The sequence below is a fragment of the Phaethon lepturus genome, unplaced genomic scaffold, assembly GCF_000687285.1.
Source record: "Phaethon lepturus isolate BGI_N335 unplaced genomic scaffold, ASM68728v1 scaffold6560, whole genome shotgun sequence".
Lineage (NCBI taxonomy): Eukaryota > Metazoa > Chordata > Aves > Phaethontiformes > Phaethontidae > Phaethon > Phaethon lepturus.
The window spans coordinates 15,570-39,650 of record NW_010513934.1 but is presented as its reverse complement, the minus strand read 5'-3'; the positions used below and the strand labels follow the sequence as shown (position 1 = coordinate 39,650).

Here is a 24,081-nt window from a genome sequence, read left to right as displayed (position 1 = left end):
GGGAAAGAGACAAAAAAGAATGTATCCAGTAGTACTGGATGATGGAGCAGCAAGTGTTCCCAAAGGAAAATTAAGATCACCAGCATGCAACTCTAGTCTTCCTATGACATAGAGTACCAAATTAAAAACATTAATAGCTGAATCCTTAACTAGTAACATAAATGCAGCACAAAGGAAAACGGGAAAACATACATGAACTCAAAGCCCAAGCAGCGAGAGGATGGTTAAATCCCTTCTTAGAGGGCCAAAACTAACTGGTGAGTGTATCTCTGATATTTCTTTTAAGACATAACAAAAGGCCATAAAACAGAAAGGCTTGATTTTACTACTGAATTTGAAATAAATCTAGAAAATCCTGAATTCACAAAGAACAGATCTACACAAGATTTCTGTGTAATTTATATCACTATTGTTTAAACATTATGTATACTGTTTAAACAATTCAACCTGATATCAAGTATATACTGCCAAAAAAAAATCTACATAGGACATTTACAAAAACTCAATAAATTCATTACTATCAACAAAATATTTACACTAACATATAAATTTAAGCCATACAGAAAGAAAAACAAATGTATGGTATTTCACCTTGCTAACAAAATATTAACAGCAGTAAAACAGACGTGAAATGAGCTTTACAGTGTGACTGGTTTTCCTATACATTTTCTGGTAATCGCTTTAACATATACACTTCATGAACAGAATGTACACAGTAATGCAATAAAAACCTTTAACGCTATTCAAACCAAACCAAGATGACAGAGGGAAAGCTGTTAAACACGCTACTAAGATACGCTTTAGAACCATTCTATTACACAAAGTTTGCTGCTCTACGAAAAGAATTAGCAGTTAATTCTTAAATTCCAGAGAAAGTTAAAATTTATCTATTTTCACATTGGGTACATAAATAGATAGATAGATTTCCAATGGAAAGTACCCAAAGTTCACATTAACATAGCATTATTTAGAGATTAATGTAAAGATCCTTTTTTCGTAGAAGGGAGTAAGTGAACCACAGAAACAGAACAAAAACAATCCACCCCCCTCACACATGAGCAGATATGATTGACTGGACTGAATATTCTTTAACTAGCATTGATAAAGCACTCACTCAGTTAATTTTCATAATGCTCATTGCCATGCTCATTTCATCAACAGTAAGCTTACCTTTCCTTTCGGTCCAGATTGCTTAAAATATGAAAAAAGAAAAAACACATAAGATGCAAAGCCCCACATGTGTTGCACAGCACTAAATTCAAAAGTTACTAAATATAAATTCTAACTGTTTCATTGCCTCTTGCACTCACTGGACTAGTTCTCAAAAGAGCATTATTATTTTTCAGAGTGTTTTTGTAACAGTAATTATAAAGGCACAAACAAATGTTACTTCACAGACAGCAACGGTCAGTGGCCTAAGTACTACATTGTCTTGACTCTTTTTCAATGTGTAAAACTCAGTTGTCGTCTCACTTAATTCACTGCAATGTAGAACCTGACATGACAGAATCCTAATATATTAAGATCAAGCCTCATTGCTAATCCCTGATCGCCACGCAAAAAAAGATAAAAGAAATTTATGTAACAACTTATTTCCAGCTATTCAAAGAATACTTAAGTGTTTAAATTGAGGAGGGAAAAAAAAAAAAATCAGAAAGCACCAAAATATTTAGGAGACCACATGCAACCAGCTACTGGATACTGCAGGATGAAAAGATGCAACCAGCCTCTTCCTAAGGTTCTGGCTAAAAAGAATCTCCAAAAATATTTAAAAATTAGGGCCACTAGTTTCAGAAGCGTCTCCTTTAACGTCAATGAATGTAACTGGTGCTCACAGCTCAGGTCCTTTGTATACCAATATATATGATTATGGTATAGATGATATAAAAATAGGTCTAAGCACAGCACGAAGACAACTTGAAAACAGTATCTTTATCTCTTGTGCCTTCTCAAAACTTGCAATATGGAATCCTGTAAGCTTTTAATCTATGTAGATGTTCCTCCCAAATACCAAAAGCCTAACAAATTTTTGTTGTACATGCGTTACACTAACACTATTCTAAACCAGAACAAATTCAAACTGTTTTCCTGTTTTACTTCAGTCAAATTAAACAGAGTAATAATATTACAGAGTAATATAAACTCATTCTCCTTTCCTTTTCACAAACAGAACACTCACAAGAATAGAGCATACTCTCTAACGCTGTTACTCAGAGGAATGGCAGGATTGAAAGTAAACCAGGTGAGGAGGTAATCCTGATAATCCTACAGACTGCAGTATAAACAGACATTCAAATCTCCACAGTGCTCTGGCTTCTGGGAGGACAGCAAGAGGAATTCAAGACTGAATGTGACCACTGCCGCTTAGACTGGGGTGGGGGTAAATCAGTCAATGCTGGATAAAAGTGGGAAAAAATTGCTTCCAACTGAAGATAGACTTTACAAGCAATAAAAACTGGTTTTGTGCGGGTCACATCTGAGTTTATAAATCCAGCCATATCCACTATCTTTGTATCCTTGGCACAGTTAATAAGTAACTTGGATTAACTGTTTACAGGTGCTGTGAAGAGTCACACTGTTAAGCATTGCAAATTTTAATGCTAAGGAAACTTAAAGGCAGGAAAAGAATTTCCAGAATGCCTGATACTGTATACTGTCATTACATTAGATGCCTCATTTGTTTTAAAATTCCGTATTAATATAGTGCATTTAAAAGAATTCTCACTTTTACATCTCAGAAAGATTAAGAAATGAGAATCCTGGACAGATCCAGGAATTATAACGAGCAGTGTCCCTATGAATTGCTTCATGCAGCTCATGCACAAGACTTGTTAGACATGCTGTACATACATGCTATTCCAATGCCAAGTCCTAGAGAACAGTCAGTCAATAGCATAACAGAACTATGCACCCATTAAATGAAGCAAAATAGTTTGAACCAACTACACCACCAGGCTAAGACGTATCTGAAAACCTGCTGTATCAGAAGTGAGTAAATTTTAATTTCATCCCCAGATTCCACTGGAAAAAAACATTAATAACATTTATCAAAATTTTCTTTTGAAATGCCGAATTTTGTTGTACTGGAAACTTGTATTTTAAATATGACTGCAACAGATATTCAGCCAGAATTTAAATTAACATGGATGTGCAAAAAAGTTGGAAAAAGAAATGAGAAATACAGTACAAATTACAAGCTCCAAATTCAACTTGATAGAGATTACACTGGCGTTTCATAGTTAGTTTGCCCCATGTGACACCCTCCCCATTCAAAGTACCTAGTACCAATAACACAGTCTGTAACATTAGTGCCAGAGATTCAATCTGCTCACAACTAATTTAATCAGGTTTTTATTTTTGGTTATCCTTTTAATAATCCACTATAGATTTAAGAACAATATGATAGGTTAGTTAAAACTATTTTCCCCATATTGTTACTGATCACCATACCATAAAACAATTCTACAAATGTAAACAACGTAAAAGAACACAACTTTGTGTTGCCTGGAAATTAGCATAGGAAAAAAATCCCAACACCTTAGAACTCAATTTTCATGCCACCAGCCTTTCTTTGTCTTGATATGTACCTAGAACTTTATTCTTGGTTTGCCATCCACATTTTCTGCATATACTCCTTTCTGAGGAGGCACCACCAGAATTTACTTTTAAACTCAACTATTGTGTAATGTCAGTAAAAACTAGCAAAAAAAGATATATATAAAAAAAAAAAAATTCCAAAAAAACTAAAAATATATGACCAAAGAAAATTACCCACTTCATATGCACTGGAATTTTGTATGATAAACAGTTTTAAACAGTCTTCCCTCCGCCCCAATTATTGTGTTCTCATTCATAAAAATCAATTTTCTATATCAAGTAGCCTTGAGATTCCCCTTCTTTGTTAATTAGAAAAAATGTATGACAGGAGACCATGTTCTATTAGTTTTCAATCCCCTAACTCAGAAGCAGATTTAGAAGCTTTTTTAAAACAGTCAAGTGAGTCAGCTGGCAAAAGATACTGGAATTAAATATCCTCTGCACAGTTCTTCTGGAAAGCTCACCCTCAGTGAATTAGATCCTCCAGTAGCAAAACACTGCTTGGAATTGTTATGACTATTTCCTGCCTTTGAAACTCCTAAAATATTCTTAGCATTAAAGTGTCTGTTGTTAATGTAAATGAACTACAATAACAACCCTAAAGGAAAACATACTTAGAAACATTCAAGATGACTACTATCCAATTACATCATGCAATACTCAGCTTGCCCATACTATGCATTAGTTTTCTTTCTGCATCACACATACGAAGCTGCTACTTTTTTTTTTTCTCGACATTACCTTGTAGGCTTATAAGGAAGCAAGTCCCATAGGTGAGAAAGGCAAGCAGGCAAGTCTAATGTCCCCTCAAGGTTAAGAATCTCTGGAGTGGACACCTGCATGCCGAAGAAGCCTACGGCACTGAACTAGGCAAGATGAATCCATGCTGACTGGCTGTTTCGAACCACACTGATTTTATTAAGGTTAACAATCAGATATCCAAGAAAGAGCAGTCTTGCATGAATTTGCTTACTTCAAATCATTTTAATTAGCACTGCAGAGAAAAGTTTTTATCCCTTAGAATTACAAAAAAAAAGTGAAAGGTAATGGCATGAATGCTTCGAGATGCCCCATGCTTTCCTCAATGGAACACTGAACAAAAATATTCTAAAACAGATCGCATGTAAGAAGAAAACAGCACAGGTGGTTCAGCCTAAACCACACTGATAACATAAATCTCGTCTTTCAGTTTAATTTGTGGGGAAAGTTCTCCCAAACCTCCTTAGTGATCCCTGCCTTGTAATGATGGGAAGAAATGTAAAGAAAGGGAAGATCTCTACTACTGCATCTGCTATTACTAAGGGGAAGGAAATGTCCATGCTATTTTCCATTAGTACAGTTTGAAATGGAAGGAGGCAACAATGGTGTAGGTCCTCAGGGACAGGACTGCCAAAATCCATTTTTCAGTCTATTTCTTCAATGTCAGATTACCCTAATACATGTTTGGATCACACCATTCATTCACATTAGCATATGGGCTTTGTTTTTCTGAAGACAGCAAATGAAAATGAGAAAGTGGGATGGAAAAGAGGATGATGCCTACATATGATTCCACCACCCCAAAAAGTCTACACTAAAGAGAGAGGAAAAAAGAGGGCAGAAGAAGGAGGCTACAAAATGCTGACAGAATGAAGCACTTGTGGGCTCATGGAAATCGGTTAAATTTATAGAAAAAAAGAGCTCTGAATGGACAAATTTTTAAAGAAAATTCCTTAAAGCAATGGTTAGCTCCTATGTTTGTGACACGCTGGGTGTGAAAAGCCTGTAAAAAAAATTTTAAAAACCATAGAAGTCTGATGTAGTTTTAAGTTTTCAAAACAATGACGTTTAATTCAGCATAGCTGAGTAAAATTCCCCAGTTTCCAGTCCATTCTAACAACTATTTATATACACGCAAAATCTTGGTTCTGTGAGATGTCCCAGTTCATATGTTTTATGCTGTATTTACAGACTATATATGATCAACAGATCTACAGCTTAATTTTTAGATGGTTCTTATACAATCTGGAGTTTCTGTGAATTAGTATTTGATAATTTTGTCAGTTATGTGAATTTCTACTGCATACTAAGTACATTTCAAAGTATTTTCTAAGTATATTTACATTACCAGGTGCTCTCCTACTGAATATGTGTCATAGTGTGCTTTAAGATCAGTAAATTGTAAGATTACATAACAGTTAAGTCCTAAATGGTAAGTTTTATGAAACTTCAGTATTACAATCAAAGCTTATGATCAAGAATGCACCATGTAATTACTTATGTTTCCTTAAAACACTTCATAGCATAATGAAAACAACTACATACAAAACCAGAAAGGACTTTTTACAATAGGAACATCTGGAGAAACAAATGCAGTCTTACCTTTGGGCTGCTGTTTTTACTACAGCTGTCTGTGCGTGCGCATGATGAAAACGTCTACCATGTACCACAGTTACAGGACAAGACATATTCTGAGCATTTTCACTGCAAATGTACAGAAAAATGGTTTAAGAAAAGACCCTGGTGTATTTGTACACTGTCTTAGCTAAAAACTGTGGTGTCCTGCTTTTACAGTAACAGCCGTACAAAACCCAAAAAACAACAAAGTATTTCTGAATCAGTAATACAATTTGTTAGGATCCTCTGACAGGCAAAACATTCAGCCCTAGAATAAAATAGACAAATAAGAATATACACAATTTTATTTGTTTTCCAGAAGGTAAAGATTTTTTTAAATTTTATCACCACCCAAAACACTTGTGAACCAGCTGTCCTTTACTCAACCCCATCACTGCAAAAAGATACTGGTTTTTTAATTAATTATAACTATTTATAATTAATTTTATACTTCAATCTATACATTGTATTAAGGCTTAATATTAGCTTCTTATTAATATGACTTAAAGGGTATATCATGTGAACAGACTGAATTGCAGAGCCAAGAATTTCCCTCATCTTATTACTCATAAGGAAAAATAAATGCAGCAAATTTATGCATGTAAGATGGCTGGTAACTGAAACAACACAACAAATCTCATAAAGAAGAAAAATCTGGTTCTCAGGTACTCAAATATCTCATCAGGACTCTGCACAGAGATAGTATATTCACCAATGTTTTTTAGCATTTCTTCAGTTCCTTCATTTGTTGCCTTTTGACACTTGAATCTCACTACTATGTAAAACAAGTAATTCTGGAGAGAAGATTACTTACCATTATCCTCTCTAGTAAAATCTGATATAAAGATACAGTAGATCAATAAAATAGTACTCTTTTGAAAATCATTAGGACCTAACAATTATCCTGCATGCTTCCGTGTCAGGACACAATACTACTATATTTGAAATGTTCAAAAAACATGTAACTTTCAACAGACAGCATGCTGATCATGCAAACTGTTTCAGTGGAAATGGAAATAAAAAGCTTAAATTTTGCTTGTAAAATTGCTTGGAAATTTTAACTGCAGTAAACAAAATGTGAAAAAGCATTCTGATTAATTAAAAATATTTCTCAAAAGTATTATTCAGCAGAAGTTTTGCTCCTGTTGTTTGTCCTCTTCTGAACAAAAAAAAAAAAACCTGAAGTACCAAAATTCTCCCAAAAGCTGGCAACCAATTCCTAATCCTTCCTTTACATTCCTCCAGAAGATGAACATGAGCAAACTTTGCTTTTTAAATCTCTTTCCAGTTTAGCACTACAAACCCTTTTGTGAGCCTTATATTGCTATCATATGTCAATACTAGAAGCTTTCAGAGCATTTCTGACTGACCATGACTGGTATGCTCTGACTGATCCTAACATAACCATGAACATAACAGAACAAGACCTATCAAAACCAACCAAACAGTAAAATTCTCTTTTCTAGAATATGAAGTTTCGAAACATCATAAGTGTTCGGAGTTAACAGTTCAACTTTCTCAAGCTAACCTAATAGTGTCCCATTCAATCACCAACCCCTTTTAAGTAAACACACTCATCCCACATACTTCCAAGACTATGGAACTCCAGCTGGTCAGTCATCATCCAGACTAATTTGCAGTGAACCTTCTGTTTAGTGTTTAATAACCTGAGAAATAAAAAACTTGCCCCAAATACTTTAGGGTGTCTCAAATACTTTCTGGCTTCCAGTTTAATGTCTTTGAAAGAGATACTAGAAAAGCAATCACAAGCAGAGCGCAGGAACGCCTTCTCAAATGCTTAAGACTTAATGGAGTTTAAACATGCAAATGGGTCTATAAACACACCTATCTCACGTTTTATCATTTCATTTCTTGAATCTGAGCTTTGCCAAACCATCATGATTGGGAAACTCTAAGTCTTGTGCCCCCGCAGCAAAAAAACCTGAAACTGCAGTTGGTCTGGAATAGAATAACGCAGCCTGCTGGGTGATCAGATTTGAGTCAAAGCAGACTGTTCTAGATGGCACACTTAAATGGTTCACATGGCATCAGATATGCTTCCAAGTAGGACAGCTGTAAAATACAATCTGCTCTATAATCCTGTTCTTTGAATAGAACATACCCAGTGCAGACAGAATCACCAGGAAATTTAATCATAGATTTCTAGCAAGTTGCAAAATGGGCACATCCAAACTGAAATCTGGGTTTGCAAGTTGCAGCACAGTTGCAAGAAAATTAATATAATTTTAAGTTCCTTGAAAGAACAAATGCTCTTGAAGTCTCAAAGAACTTACAGTATATTAGGTAGGTAAGTCCAATACATACATCTTTATACTGATACATACACACATACATTGACATGATCTCAAACCACACAATCATTTAAAGTCTAGGCTCTGATGAAAACAAGGTTACACTACCACATTCTATGAACCGATCCTAGAACTTCTTAACACCACAGATACAAAAGGCAAAGCACAGAGAAATCTTGCATTGGACAAATAACTGCACTGTAGAAGTAACGGAAGCATGACATTTCAGGAACACAGGACACAACTACCGACTACATTAATTTTGCTGTTCATCAAATAGATTTTTTTTTAATATTTCATTAAAAAATAAGTTGAGGGACTTAATAATGTGAGAAATTTTGATATGTTATTCAAAACTAGCAAAGATAAAAGCACTTTGAAGTAAGACCTCATGATTAAAAAAACCCAAAACAAACCACAAAACTATTAAGATTTAATTTAGAGTTTGATACTCTATTTGGTTAACCAGATAACAGATGATAAATTTTTGGTTGGTTTAAATTTTTGTACATACAAGTGGAGATGTACAGTGAAAATTTCTTCTCACTGTCCTCAGATATCCCTTCTTCCTATCACTCATTCCCTGAATTTCAGGGAATATTGTACTGCAATAATACTAATTTGAGTCAAGCCCCACCAATGTGAAGTGTTCTTAATCCCTATTCTGCAGACAAGATGGGAAAAAGAGAGACTTCAACTTTGTGATAAAAATCACTATGAATAGCTCAAGAATTTCAATTATCTGATCTTCTTATACTTAATCTAGCAGCTTAACTGCGCTATCAACCTTCAGAGTTTTCTCTAGTTGAAGAATCCAAATATTGGAAAGAAGGTGCTATTAAGCACCTTCCATGCTGCATGTCAAAGTGAACACACCACCAATCTTCACTACAGACAGTGACTGGATAACAAACTTTTACTTATTTGAGGATTTTGTTGTGATACATGTATTATGCAAGACATAACGATATCACAATTAAGGTTTTAAATCAAGGTAATCATTTATAGCACAATCCTGTTTCCAAGCAGACTTAGTGACCAAAATCTGAAAAGGAGTTAAACAATGTTGGCAGTATGAGTTTTAATCGAACATCAAGTGTTTACGGCAGTCACAGTGGCCTACACACATCCATTATTCCCCACTACATTTCTTCATTAATGACAGCTTATTAAGAAGGTGGATGCTTATATTTTCCATTTAAATTCAGGATGCAGCTCAGTACTAGTCAGAAGCTGGATGCCTGCTTTCAAAGTAGATGATGTGACCTTTAAGTAAGGTTAACATATATGCCACAGATTTTACTTTTTTTTTTAAGATGAATTTTGTAAGTCATACTAGGTGTTAGGTTTATAATGTTATATTTGTCCATAGAAGACAGTCCCAATCCAAGTAACAGATGTCTGAACTAAATGTTTAAACTGTCTAAAAAAACCTCAGCAATTATTTACCTTAAAAACAAAATAGAACCCATACACCTTTCTGGAACTTAAGAAAAACACACACATATACAGTCAAGTATGACTGCTTTAATAGAAAAGGGAGAAAAATTACATAGTAAGGTTGGATTTCACTACAAATGCCACAGTCAGACAGAAGAAGTTTCTAGTCTCAGTTTCCAGAGAATTAGAGGAATCATATTTTAAGTGGTTAGGTGTACTCAAAAGCAAAAACGAATATAATGTACATGCACAGGCTTCTTAACTACTAAAACAGAGTAAAGAAGTCCGGACAGATTTATAACAGGCGTTTTTATCTTTGTGTCTACATTCAAATACAGAATCCTAAAGAATGGAAGTAAGCAGGATGATTCCATAAGAACTGGTCAATTTGAAGAAAAGCAAGCCAGAAACCCAGCTACAATCTTATAAAACTGCTGTCTGTACTAAAAATTAAAGACTGAAACACAAAACATCATTTGCATAGCATAAACCAAGGATAATGAAGTACTGTGCTAATTTATGTAAATGTAAAAAGTATTTTAAAAAAAAAGAAGTACCCGTGTTTGGTGTTAGCAAGAGCTGCAAAGGAAGTCCCTGAATGCGTTGAAAAAGAACAGACTGCTGTTCAATGACACAACTTTTCACCTATAACAAAAACCCCTGCTATTATTAAATCTATTTTATTTAAAAAAAGCTCTCAAGTTCCAAATAATATCCTGTTAGTCTATCTCAAAAACCAAGACACTGTATTCCAATCAAAGGAAGAGAGGGAAAATGTAGGGGCACTCTCACCAAAAAGCTCAATGAAATCTTTTTTGTAAATGTCTGATCATGTCTGATCTGTGGATCTGATATGATCAGGTCTGAAACATCTGCAGAGACAACACAATGTTTGCTCATGTTTCATTGGACACCGGGATGGCAGTGATTTTGTTTAGGTTTATATGAACAAACCCTATACAACAAAACTCACAGGTGTTTTTTTAAAAACAGAGGTGAATGGGCAGAGATGAATTTTTAAACAATGATGGGATGGGAGAGAGTAATACTTTTACATAAGTCTACATGCCTTTTTTTGTCTTAATACAACATTTAGCTAGAAATCATGACTCTTCAGGCAAGTTCATTATTGAAAACTTAATAAAATGTAAAAAAAGACAGATGCTTACGCTTATTCAAAATAAGCTAGCATATAACACTTAATACCCTGTAGTTACTGTTCCAAACATACATTACATATACCAAAACAATCCCCTGTACAATGGCATGTTGGTTACAGTAACAATAACTTGAACAATTACAAGTGCAAAATTTTACTCATCAGTGCAAGTTCCACTGTTCTTTGTCAAAACTAAGCCACTAAAAAAAGAAGGCAGGTTAAGAATATCCTTCATTCACCTAGTAAGCTAAACCATTGTTTATGTGGTACTTACAGCAGTAGTCCCTAACGAGAAAATGTTCGTAACTGGTCTTCTTTTATCAGAAAATTCAGGATCTGTGGGGTTTAGTTTTGTGCTGGGTTTGTTGTTTGAGTTTCTTTATTTAAGAGCATGCATGAATTTGAGACCATCCACAAGCTACAGAAACTAAATTAGAGTGGTATGTATCACATTTGGTTAAGACAGTGGGTGAAGGGTCATCTAGGTTTTGAAATTCAACAAATTGATATGCGGGAATAGGTAACAATTACAACAGAAGGGTAAGAAGAGTCCTTATTTTGACTGAAGTATGTATAATTCTTATATTTGTTCTTCTCTATCAAACTGATGGACCACCAGACCAGATTGGAAATTCTGGATTCATTCCCTGTACATCAGGCTCAAAGATCAGAACAGCAGGAGAAGACACACATCACACAGAACTTCAAGGATTTTCTCAAGTGACTCTGTGATAAGACAGTCCCACTAGCCAACACTGCTCTGCAGATCAGCATGCAAGAATGAAGGACATCCCTCACACAGCTATGTATGGGTTAGATATTTGGTAACCGGCCCAACTATAGCTAGCTCTCTCTCGAACTTTTCCTTCCTCCACAGGTAACCAAATTGAGTGCACTTTAGCAATATGAAACACTCCCAGAGAAAGTGACATGAACGTATCACTTTTTATTATATACTAAATAAAGAGATCAGTCTGTTACAAGCTAGGGACAGTAGTAACAAGCAAGTATAGCACTGAATGCTTAAACACTGTTCCTGACAGCTCTAAATGCAAGTGATAATCTTGGGCTATCGTGTAGGAGTATGGATATTTGCTGAATCCGTTAAAGGAATAGTCCACGACTTCTAAATCAAATGGTATCTTGCAGTACGGAAAACAGGAAATGCATCCTGAGCTAACCTTGGCAATTCACAGTCACAGAAAGAAGAAATTCTTGATGAGGATATTAGAAATAGTCTTTTACCTGTTAGCACTGTATAAAAGAAACAATAGCACATGCAGACAATACTGGTAAGATACTGACTAGTATGTCAGTGAACACACTAACTCTATTTTAATGATCTTCTGTTATTTTACTGATGTGTTAACATTTCAGAAGAGGAAAGACCTTAACAATCTAGTGTTGTTCACTTAGCGTTGATTTATGATCAAATAGGTAAGTAAACACAAAACTAAATGTAGTACCTCAGTTTCTTGCTATTTCCCATCATGTTGAGGCCAATTGAGTTCCCTTTAAAAAGTCTCAAGCTTCCAGCTTTGCCTCGCCTTGCATATGTTTTTATGGGATCACCACTGGTGCCAACAGCTCCAGGCCGACAACGAACTGACTGTAACAAAAGAATTCACATATATTAAAATACTTGTACAAAAGTTAAGAGGAATTAGAAAATATTTATATAAATGTAGACTGCTTGTGTGCCAAATTTAATGTAAAATATACCCCATCTACACCCTTACTTACTAGGATTCCTTATTAAAAAAAAAAATGAATATTTTCAAAGTATTATGAAGCATCTTGCAGTAGTCAGCTATTTCAGCACACGTCAAAAAACACAAAAAGCATGGCTTTTGCCTATGTATCTTCTCCCTTTATATATAAAGACACACACATATATGCATAAAAAATTGGGAATCTGACACTAAGCAATCATGGGATATAATGATTAATAATTTTAGTTTAAAAATATAATCCCATTAATGATCATTGCCTACATTTAAAACTAGTTATTCAGGCTCATATTTTCAGAATACTATACAAATCAACAAGATCTATAGCAGTCAGAGAAATAAAAACGTTAACGGTAGACAAACAGCTTGAGCATATGTTGCTAAATCAACACAGAAACTTTAATTTCATAATACCACACACATGACTATGCAACATTGTTTAAGAACCTAGTGAGCTTTAAAGCTACATTTTCACTATGAGATAAACAGAGTACTTACCTTTCTTTCTTCATTGGGACTGAAAGGCCCATCACTGTCATCTATGCTGAGCAGATTTGCCTCACTAGATGGATGTGGGAGAGAAAAGTAGATACACTGTAATACAACAGACCACCAGCAAAACATTTTAACACACACAAAGGGCTTTTTTTCCCTTCTCTCTTTAAATTTAAATGCATCACATACACATTGTATATATATGCCCAAAACAACACGAAGAGAAACTGGGCAAGTAGTGATCCAGATGTATTATGTGAATCTGAACTTGAAGTATACATCGAATTATTTCACAAAAAACAAAATTAAATGTATGTTATTAATTCAAAATAGAGAATACTATTGAACCTTCAATGTTGTTATGGCAGTGCTGATAACGTAACAGATTCTATACAATCCTATGCATAAATTGAGTATACTAAATTAATCTATAAAACATAGTATTAGTTTGTTCGTGCATATTAATATTCAAGTATGTGGTTTAAAACTGCAAAATTCACAGTGCTTTATGAGAAGAACTTAATGTACAACTAAATTTTATGTCATAGCAATTACTGCCAAAATATGTCCTCCTAAAAACAGCATATTTGGTTTGGCTCAACTGCTCATTAAAATGTGTTTCTTCAGTACTTCTCTGTCTGTAATCTTTAACTATTATAATGGAAGTCACAAAAAAAGAAAGCCACCCCATGACACTGTGAAAATGTGCTCTTTTCAGTAATAGGCAATTATCCTCAAATATCTTAAGGACTTAAATTAAAACCACAATCATACATTTTTATACTGATAGCAGCTAGATTAGGCTAACACATTCTTGCTTCCAGAAGTAACTGGCAGATAACCCCTTCTCATCAATCCTGATAAGGTTATTCCTCTCTTGGCTGCAACAAAATAATACAACTTTTAGCCAACTTGTAATTGCATGGTTTTGGGGTTTTTTGATTAAGATTATTCAGGCAGAAATTGCTTAAGAATACAAGCAGTTATGCCAGGAGGTCCAAGGAACAGCCACAGGAGAGAAACAATGATGGAGGTGAAGGTGGAAACATTTCTTAGCTGCAGGTATGACATGTCGACTGCAATATACATACTTTCTCTCTTTTATATAGAAGGTAACCACTCAGTACTCCCCCCCTCGCCCCAATTTGCTAAAAACTTCCTTCCATGTTACAATTTATTCCTCCATCTTACACTATACAGATATCCCTACATCAAATAAAAGAAAAAAGTTCTTGACTCATGGTGTGAAAACTGCAGACTCTGCAAGTTCAGGAGATACGACTGTGTGCACAGTTGGTTTTAATATGGGAAGAATGATGTAAATACCAACACTTAGCAAGTGGCACTGTTGTATTTTCCTTTAATTTACAGACTACAACAATTTTAGGTGCGTAATGGTAAAACAAACAGTGTAGGGGATCATCACTAATTTCCAATATAAAATGTCACTAAGACAGAAGAGTATAGTTGTACTTCTGTACAGACTATCCATGGATATTAAAATTATAAAATACTGTGATTTTTTTTTTAAACTCCCTTTCAGGATAGATTATTCTTTCAAAGGAGGCTCACTGAGCTTTCTCAACCCTTCATCATAAGACAATGAGTTTAACGATTTCAGAATTTTTCCAGACCCTAAAGAATAAATAAAACACTGCAGCACAGACATGAATAGCAACCTGTGGTACCTGTAGCTCTGGCATTCACCTACTGTGTTGATCTAGCCAGATCATTTCACCTCTACATACATTTTCCTACTTCAGCTCCAGCTCGTACAAAAATCATGACGATTTTCAAAATACCCTTGTACAGTAGCTATACTTTTAGGGCTTCAAGATGCCACAATACGGCAACCATTTTAACAAAGGGTGTTTGGGTGGGAGAGAGAGAAGAGAAGGTAACAAAACACTGAAAGAATCCTTAAATCAAACTGAACAAGAATAACTTCTATGATGCAACTAAGATGACATGACTAGAAAAATATTTGGGAATTGGATGTTATAAAAGAACTAATATTTTTAGATTTTAAGGAATGCAAAGTATATGCATCAGTACCAGAAAGGCTGTTTTTTCCGAGAGCAGAATACATAGCAACTGAGTAATGTCTATTTGCTCATGTATCACATGCTTACAGTTGCCTGCTTAAAAGATGCCATTTATACAGGCAGGAAAACACCCCACTATACCACACTCCCACATAGCAGACAATAACATTTTAACACTACTGAAATGAAACCTCAGTGGTCTTGCTGGGAGGAGGCTATGCCTCCACACTTTGTCACTTTTAACCAGGGAAACAGAGAGAGAGATTTTCACATTAGAACAATAATTTCTAACTTTTTAACACTTTAATTAAAATTTTAATACAAATAAAAGTTAAGTCTTTCCTAAAATTAAGACAAAAAAAGTATTAAGTAATTTAGGTAAACAGAGTTCTTTCCAAAGAGGAGTTCATAATTATGCATTCAAATCTAGGCAATGAACAAGAAAAAAAAAAATATTCTCTTTACTTATCTCTAAGCACTTTCCCTTTGGTTAATATTTTAAAGCATCAAGAACTGTGCAATAACTAGTTAGATAACTCAGTTTAATAGACCATGGTTTTACATATGTACAAGCAAACCAAACTTTAAACCTCTGTTGATCATTGAGGTTACATTCCAACGAGATGCAAGCATATTTCTATCAACTACCAATTGATCCAGTCAGGTTTCAAACTTAATTGGAATTTCTTTCTAAAAACTCTTACGTATAAAAATAGGAGGCTGACAGATTTCGCCTCACAGTATACTGTGTACATTATTTATTTTAAATTATATGGTGGTAGGCAGTACATTAAAAAAAGCCCTGATTCAGAGGCACAAGAGAAGTAGTGGTACTGTTCAACTCATGCACAATGCTATCCCGTTACAATAACTCTAACTAAAATTAAGAACTAAGGCTCTGAACAAAAAGGTTTTTACCAATTTAAAGACTACAGTGCCTTACTAACAGGGTCACAAAAATAGCATAAAACATCTATATAAAGAAGGGCTTTTTTTGAGAAAGGAATTAAAAGGAAAAAAGTATTGGAAAAAAGCTAAACAGAAATAAAGCAAAATATAAAAGTATCATTGCTTTTCCAGTCAGGAATACAAAGGAACAAGCAGTTTATCCCCCTAAATAAAAGGGGAAAAAAACCAAAAAACATTTTGAAAGAAAATGTTAGTTAAGAGACGATACCACACTATAAAAAAATTAGACCCATTTATTTGTATTCAGGTTTTTTATAAGGCTATTACTGAACAAATCTCAGTGGAAGTCCCAAGACTGGACTATTAAAAAACCAGCATGACAGCCAAAGCAAAGTGGGCCCATCAGTTTACAAAAGCACTGTGGGGCATATCAAGACATATTTCAAACACATTTACCTAGATATTAAAAAGGAAGTAAATATAAATTATCCAAGACCCTTCAAGAACAATAACCTGTAAAACTAGGAAGCATCTTGTAACATGGTAATTTCAGCAATCAATTTAATCTATTACTGTGGCCATGTTTGTGTAAGTCTGCCATCCTTTCATGTCTCCCGCTACATAAGATACACATGTCCATCATTTACTCTGTGATGTCTACACAGGTTTCAGTGCGTTCAACTGACCACCTGGTCTTTTTTTCTGTTCTACATAAAGATGCCTCTCCTTCTGTATCATCTCCAAGTACAAAGCAAGAAAAGTCTCAAGTCACTTGCTATCATGTTGATTACTGTCTTAAGTAGATCAAATCTTGTAAATCATCAAAAAATGTTACTTTTACTCTTTCAAGTAGACTGGAGATTATCTGCAGGAATTTACTTTGGGATCAGATACTTGTCAATTACCACTTTGAATTTCCATAACTCTAGTTCCATGCTGAGTATCAGCTCTAGCAACTTTTAAGAATGTATATATTGTGTTGGGTGATCATTTATTTTCCCAAATCTTTTTCAGTTTACAAAACTTCTTTACTCTTTTTGTATTCATTACTGGACACCTTACCATCATGAAACAGCCCATCTGATTCCCCAAATAAATTAAACATCACACTTTAAAAATAATCTACCTGTTCTAAAAATTGCTTTGGTAGGAGGTCATTAACCACATATTTTGAGCTCATCTCACTGAGGAAAGGCAATCCAAGCAGACATCCAGTATTGACCAACAACATTAACACAGATCTCATGGGGTAATACAAGAATACAGCTAATCCTTTAAGTGCTGGAATGTTATTCTTGGGCCAGTTCAAAACAAACTTATTGTGTGTCTGCCAGTAAGAGGGCAAAAAGCTGTGATAAGGTCAAACACTAAAATGCTGGTGCCTCAACAAGCATGAGACGCATCCAGATGCTTGCTTCAGCTTTACAGCTTTCTCCACACAGAAATGCAGTAAGTTACAAGCACTGCCAGTAAATATCGGCATAGCATAGCAAATAAGAATGACATTTAAAAAAAATTGCCAGAATGCATACTTATTGCATAGTATACTCAAAACACTGGGGGAATACAAAGCTTTATGCTCGAACACTTCTATGAACTAAAGCTGCTAATCTTTGAAATATTCTGCTAAGCGTAAAGGGAATTTAGAAAGAAAAGGAAAATTTACTGTCAAATTTGTTTTCTTAAGATTCCCTTCTCTCAGTATGTTGTTATACAAAGTAAAAACGTATCAGAAAAGCAAAATACATAACTTATTTCAAAATGTTCAAAGCTTACAATGCCATTAAGACAAAAAAAAAAAAGGTTTTGCCAAAAGTAAATATGTAGGCACCTTAAAACAAACAGCTGTTTGGAAGGACTAAGAAGTTGCCTTAAATGGTATCAGAGGATGGGTAAGCAAAAAAGGCAGGATCTCCAGTTTAAATCAATTTTCAACTACTCTTATCTATACTTACAGATAAGATTCCGCATAAATCACAAGAATCAAAACAAAATACTGATGTGAGTAGTGAAATTTCAATACTGGCAACAGGAAAACTGTTTATCGTACAGAATATTTGAAAGGAATGAAAAATCACTCAGAAATACCATCTTAAAATCAGATACAATGATATAAAACATATGTTCCATAATCAGCGTTTCAAACTTTTTTTTTTTAGTATCACTACACTATATATACACTATATATATCTTTTTCTGTGTTCTTAAGCCAACATCAGCCAGAGACAGACGGATAACAGCAGTAAATTACTAGAAGCAAAATAAGTGTTCTACTTACAGAATTGAGTTACTTTTATTTCTGAAGACAAGTAAAACACAAATACTGTGTTGTATGTACTGCCATTACATTTAAAACATATTACTGTGCACCAGAAATGGATGTAAAATTGCTTAGGAAAAAAAATAACCTTAATTTTATAAAATTAAAATGCCCTTAGTTTGAGAACCTGTAAAAAGTGGTTTTAACTTCTGATACAGTTCTGTTTTCACAAAAGCTCTTAATGCTTACCTCACACTTCTGTGAACTCCTGAACTCATTTTTAATGACTAAAGCTTCATGTTTCTTAATGTTTTTGTAATATTCCAGCATAGTTTGTGGCTGTATGTCTACTTTCCTATCTCCTTTCCAGCACACAGTATTTGGCAGAATTTTCCAAGATACAAATTCATAGAAGAATTATTTTTGTACTTAACCACAGGATTCAGTTTCTCCTCACTAGAGGACTGCAGCATCCTTAAACTTGCAGGTCCTACTCTCCAAATATCTAATAACAACAAATAAAGCTAACATGCATTCTTCATGCATGACACTTCTTGTTCTTTTAACAATTCATCAGTCTTTTTGGAAATAAATACATTAATATCACAAAAATATATTAGTAACAGTAAAATGTCACAAGGATAATGTATGTATTCAAACAACACACACAGGGTTTAAGTTTTAGTCAAAATCCAAACATACTAAGTAAAGAAATACATGATTAGGGAACAAAAACAGCTTTCAAACTACCCAGTAAGATAAGCACAAGGGAGAAAAACCTACAGTCTTTTAAGCTTGGTTTAACTTGATGTAGGCCTACAGCTACTGAAGTACCTTAATCATAACCGTGAAGTACTGAGTAGCAGTAGTAGTTGAAGTTCCTTAGATACCCTACCTTTCCATTTCTTTACTTTGCAGGTTGACATATTTCTTGTCTCTGTTCCTTACACGGTAGCTAAAAAGACAATTGCAACAGTTTCGAAATGTACTGTGCCCTGTGTTGTAAGCCCCATGTTCACAATTAAATTTACATTATAATGCATTTTTATATTGCGATGCTATTAAAAATAATCGCTTATTTGAAACCATTTTTCTTAATCACTGACATTTTAAAATATATTATTTCTTATTAATAAATTACAAAAACGTATTTATTTTTATAAATAGACACTTATACTTTCAATAGCCTAGATAAAAGCATCCTTACTCTTTCTCTGCATCTCCTTCACTTTCTTCTGCATGATCAAAGCTCCAATTATTTTTAAAACCTCCATCTCTCTTGGACTGTGATCTATCCAAAGCTGAAATGAGAACAAGTTAAGATAAGTCTTGATTTCAAGCTGAGTTATGAATCAACACAAATTAGAGGAGTAAATCAGATGTATCTATTTTCCCCAAGTATTTATTTTGTTGATGTCAATGTTTAACTATCATTTGACAAAATAAGTTCATCAATGCAGTAGTGACCCATTTTCCTAAATAAATACAACTGAGTATCTGCCAACACCTTTATTACTAATGCAACAAGTTAGCAAGCTATTAAAAATGATGCATGATAGTTTTACAAGCATTTCAATTGTTTTACTGACATCTGTAAATTTAAGGGTTCCTTCTCTGATATGAACTACAGGCCACACACACAAAGGGTCCTCACATTTATTATTTAAACATAAATAATATTAACATATTTAAACATATACATATTATTTTTGTCTAATACCGAAGCACATATTTATTTTTTCCACATAAAAATAACAGTTCTGAACTGCCCCAAGTACAGTTTCAACATAATACTTTTTTTTTAATTCAACATCTTACACTGACCTGAATTAAAATCTGATACTAACTGAAATTCCAGTGTTAGCATCAACTAAGTAAAAACCTGAAATTTCTGAGAACAGTCACACTACTTTAAATTTCAGATTTATCTACTTCAGTATCCAACAGTATGGACATTTTTATATAAAATGATGGCATCAAGGTATTCTTAAGTGAAGGAGGTCCAGAGCATGGAAACAGCACTCATTAAAGCAAGGCACTGTTCATGCCAGGCCCTAATTATTGTGACTAAGAGCTGTCTCACACAAATTCTACATAACAAACTATGCAGCAGCTTTGATTTTGGTGTAATTTAAATGTGTCTTTTCTTACTATGTTTTAGTTTACATAGTTGGAAATGCATTTAGAAATAACGAATGCAACTCTATGTTTTGGTGGAAAAGGGAAAAAAAAAAATTGAAACCAACAGATGTCTAGGGTAAAGTATAAAGACCGTACACAGAAATACTTACTGCATACTCAACCTCTGCTTCCAGCTACTTGCATCTACTGGTGACTCCCTGAGCCATGGGTGATATTTTTGTCTTTAACAGCCTTTGCTAGCTTTTTTCTTCTCCCCGCTTGCTTTTTTAATGAATTTGACTTTACAGAATCAACAGTATCTTGCAGCAGATAGTACCTCAGCTTAATTATACGAGTATCTCCTTTTGTTTGTCCTGATTCAATCTACTATCTTTTGCTCCACTTCTCCAGTTCTTGTACTTTGGAAGATAGTAATAAGTTACCCTTCCCTATTCACCCATGACAACACAGATCTCTATTGTTTTCTTTCACGGTCATCCTTTTCCGGGGTGGGGGGGGCGGGAATGAGCCCTTTCAATTTTTCCTCACATAAAAGCTGTTTCACGCCTTTAAATCACTCTCAATGCTTCTCTGAATCTCTACTTGTCTACTGTACCCTTTTTGAGATGAGGATACCAACACTATGAAGAATATTCAAGATGCATACATGCCATTAATTTCTACAGAAGCAGCATGATGTTTCTGTTTTCTTCTTTACCCCTTTCCTAGTAAGTCTTAACAATGGATTTGCTGTTTTCACTGTTACAGAGAACTGCAGTGATCTTTATGTACTAGGTAATTCCATCTTTCACTCACAATTGGTAACAACCGGTTCAGAGCCAGCGATTGTCTACAAAAATTCTCTTTCCTACTTCTCATTATCTTAGATTACTTGGCATTAACCGACACTGAATCTCATATATGAATTTAACCCACATAACCCAAAACATAAGCATCTGCAATTTTAACTAACCAGCCATTTATACTAACCCAATTAAAGTTTGCAGCATCTACAAACTTGGTCACCTCTCTACTGAACCTCTTTCCTTATAGCTGTGCACCAATGTTAACACAGAACCTTGCAGAATTCAATGGGTTACTCCTTCTACTACAGAACAAATAATTTTTGCCCTCTCTTTCCAGCTATTGCCAGTTGGTCCTTATAAAACTTTCCATTTTATCCAGAGGCAACTTAGCCTCTCCAAAAGCCTTTGGTAAAGGACTCTACAGAGGGAATGATGAAATTAATTTTGGTCTTCATTGTAATGGCTATGAATTTGGGTTCTACGGTCACAAAGCTCACTGATGTAAACTTCCCCAAATACCCCCACTGCCTTTTTAAGAAGCTGAGATAATACCAGTTACCTTCTTTACCTGTAGCAGAAAGATGATGCTAACCAACAAGTAACACACTACAAGTCATTAGTTCCTTTATCCCCAAGTTCTGCTTAGAATACTTGGATGAAGGCCATTTGATCCTGCTGCCTTGTTCATTATTTGCTGAATATACTGCAATTTCTTCCACTGATGTTTTGTTGAGTCATACACTCAGTCACATTCCTTCTCAAGAAATATTCTGGCATGGAGACTTTTCTAAGTGTTGTCAGTGAGTGCAAGCAATTCTGGCTTTGAGCTTATATTCTCCAAAGCTGCCTTTTACTACTTGGTTGTCTACTGACCCTACAGATACTCCAGAAACTTTTCTGCTAAGTTTGAAGAAAGACTTAAGAATAGTCTTTATGCCTGTTATTCATCAAAGCAGTTATTAATAAGAAATTTTTTTGTTTGCCTCATTATAATTATAGGTCCACCAACTTTTTTATTATACTCTATTTTCCTCATTCGGACAAAAGTTCAGATTCAAGAAGGACAATGTTTTATTTCAGACATCTCCTCTTACATCTCCCTTGTTAGCCCCCAACATTTGGGGGACCTTTTGAAGTCTATTTAAAAAAGCAGCATACATGGGCTGTAAGTCTCCAATATGGTGTCTTTAAAAAAGTCCCAAGTTGTCTGCAAATGTTTCACACTCCTGCTGCATCTTTTAGTTCCTTTTTGAAAAGTAAGATTTTTCTGTAGCCTTTTTTTTTTTTTTTTTTTAATTAAGCACTGCTGTATTGGATCGTTTGTCCACCACTACAGACGAGCTCAGGTGTCCATTCAAGAACAGTCCTAGTGTCACTAAGCTCTGGTCTCACTCAGCTCTGGATCAATTTTAATCCTCTACAGCATTCTTGATCCTACCAAAAATGCAAATCTAGAAGTATACCATCATGTTAGCCAGACTGTTCACTTAACTGAGTTACTTGACCTGAATAGTCACTTAGGATATGATTCTACAAAGGATTTTTTTGTTTGTTTTTAAACAGGGACAACAAGTCATTTGTCACACAAGCTAAATTCCTAACTATTTTGTAGTAAGACTTAAATTTGGAACCTCTGTGTTGCAATTTGTACCATGTATGCTATCAAGGCCATTTTAATCAGCGAGACTCATTCATACCCAGAAGGTGAAAACATTCAAATAAGAAGACCTGGCCGTAAAATATTGAGCCAACAGAAGTCAATGATCTACCTCTGCCCCAGAAAGGCAGCATGCTGGAGCAGATTTCAACAGCAATGACAAATTATTTTTCCTCCCACTACAAGCTCCCTTTGGTGCTGTTTTGCCAGGGGAAATAAGCAATTCTGAGTCTGAGAAACTAGACGGAATTTAAATGGACATCTTAAACAGGTGTATCTAACACATTTTACTGCTTTTTTAATCAGCTATGATCAGCTACATGTCATTTCTAAAAAGCCAATTAAAAAAACTACTGAAAAAATAATTCGTATTTTAGTTTTTAATAAAACTTTTATGGCATTATTAACCACATCCTGAAGCCAGCCTTTTAAAAATCCCCATACAATCTTTTTGTGTAAAACCTGGTTAAAAAATGCTAGATTACAAAAAAAAGTATGATTGTAGGAAGAATTGTAGAAAGCAGATTAACACCTTTAAGTTACTGTGTATGGACACTGTTTTGTAAATTCTGTTAGCAGGAGTTACTAACATTCAACAGTGTCGTTAAGCAATTCCTAAATGGGAGGAAAAAAGTTCACAATGAAACTCCATGAAATAAAAGCAAAGTAGTGCATTTGCAAAAAAAAAAAAAACAAAACAAACAAAAAAAAACCAACCACCTTTAAAATTCTGCCTGTCTAAAACACTGAAGCAAGGAGTGACATACACAGTATTTCGTAAAGTGCTAGCGTCCAACAGATGATAACATCTTCGAAAACTTTTTTGCGTATTTTGTACCTCGTGCTCTAAGGCCAATCATTCTGTATAAATCTATATTACAGCTAACCAGAAAAACATTCTTTTCATTGTTTTGGATATGACGCTGTATTGGGTTTGCATGGCACGGTTTTGGTAGTGGTGTAGCTACAGGATTGCCTTCTGTGAGAAGATGCTAGAAGCTTCCTCCATGTGTGACGGAACCAGTGCCAGCCAGCTCCAAGACGGACCCACCGCTGGCCAAGGCCAAGCCCATCAATGATGGTGACAGCACCTCTGGGAAAACATAGTGAAGAAGGGCAAAAAACCCCAAAACCTGTGCAACTGCAGCTGGAGATAAGAGTGAGAACATGCAAG

At 34.8% G+C, this 24,081-nt stretch overlaps 1 protein-coding gene across 1 annotated transcript in view; it reads right to left on the bottom strand.

Annotated features, from left to right (window-relative positions):
* SENP6 (SUMO1/sentrin specific peptidase 6) overlaps positions 1 to 19,624 on the bottom strand; it is a gene marked incomplete at its 5' end in the record, with an annotated part of 51,956 nt that extends 32,332 nt beyond the window's left edge. Inside the window, 6 exons of the mRNA XM_010291375.1 lie at positions 1,171 to 1,191; positions 5,959 to 6,060; positions 12,351 to 12,493; positions 13,113 to 13,176; positions 19,219 to 19,278; positions 19,531 to 19,624. Of these exons, the coding sequence (XP_010289677.1) occupies positions 1,171 to 1,191; positions 5,959 to 6,060; positions 12,351 to 12,493; positions 13,113 to 13,176; positions 19,219 to 19,278; positions 19,531 to 19,624 (484 nt within the window). The remainder of the gene's footprint in view (positions 1 to 1,170; positions 1,192 to 5,958; positions 6,061 to 12,350; positions 12,494 to 13,112; positions 13,177 to 19,218; positions 19,279 to 19,530) is intronic.
* Between the last annotated feature and the right edge of the window lie 4,457 nt (positions 19,625 to 24,081).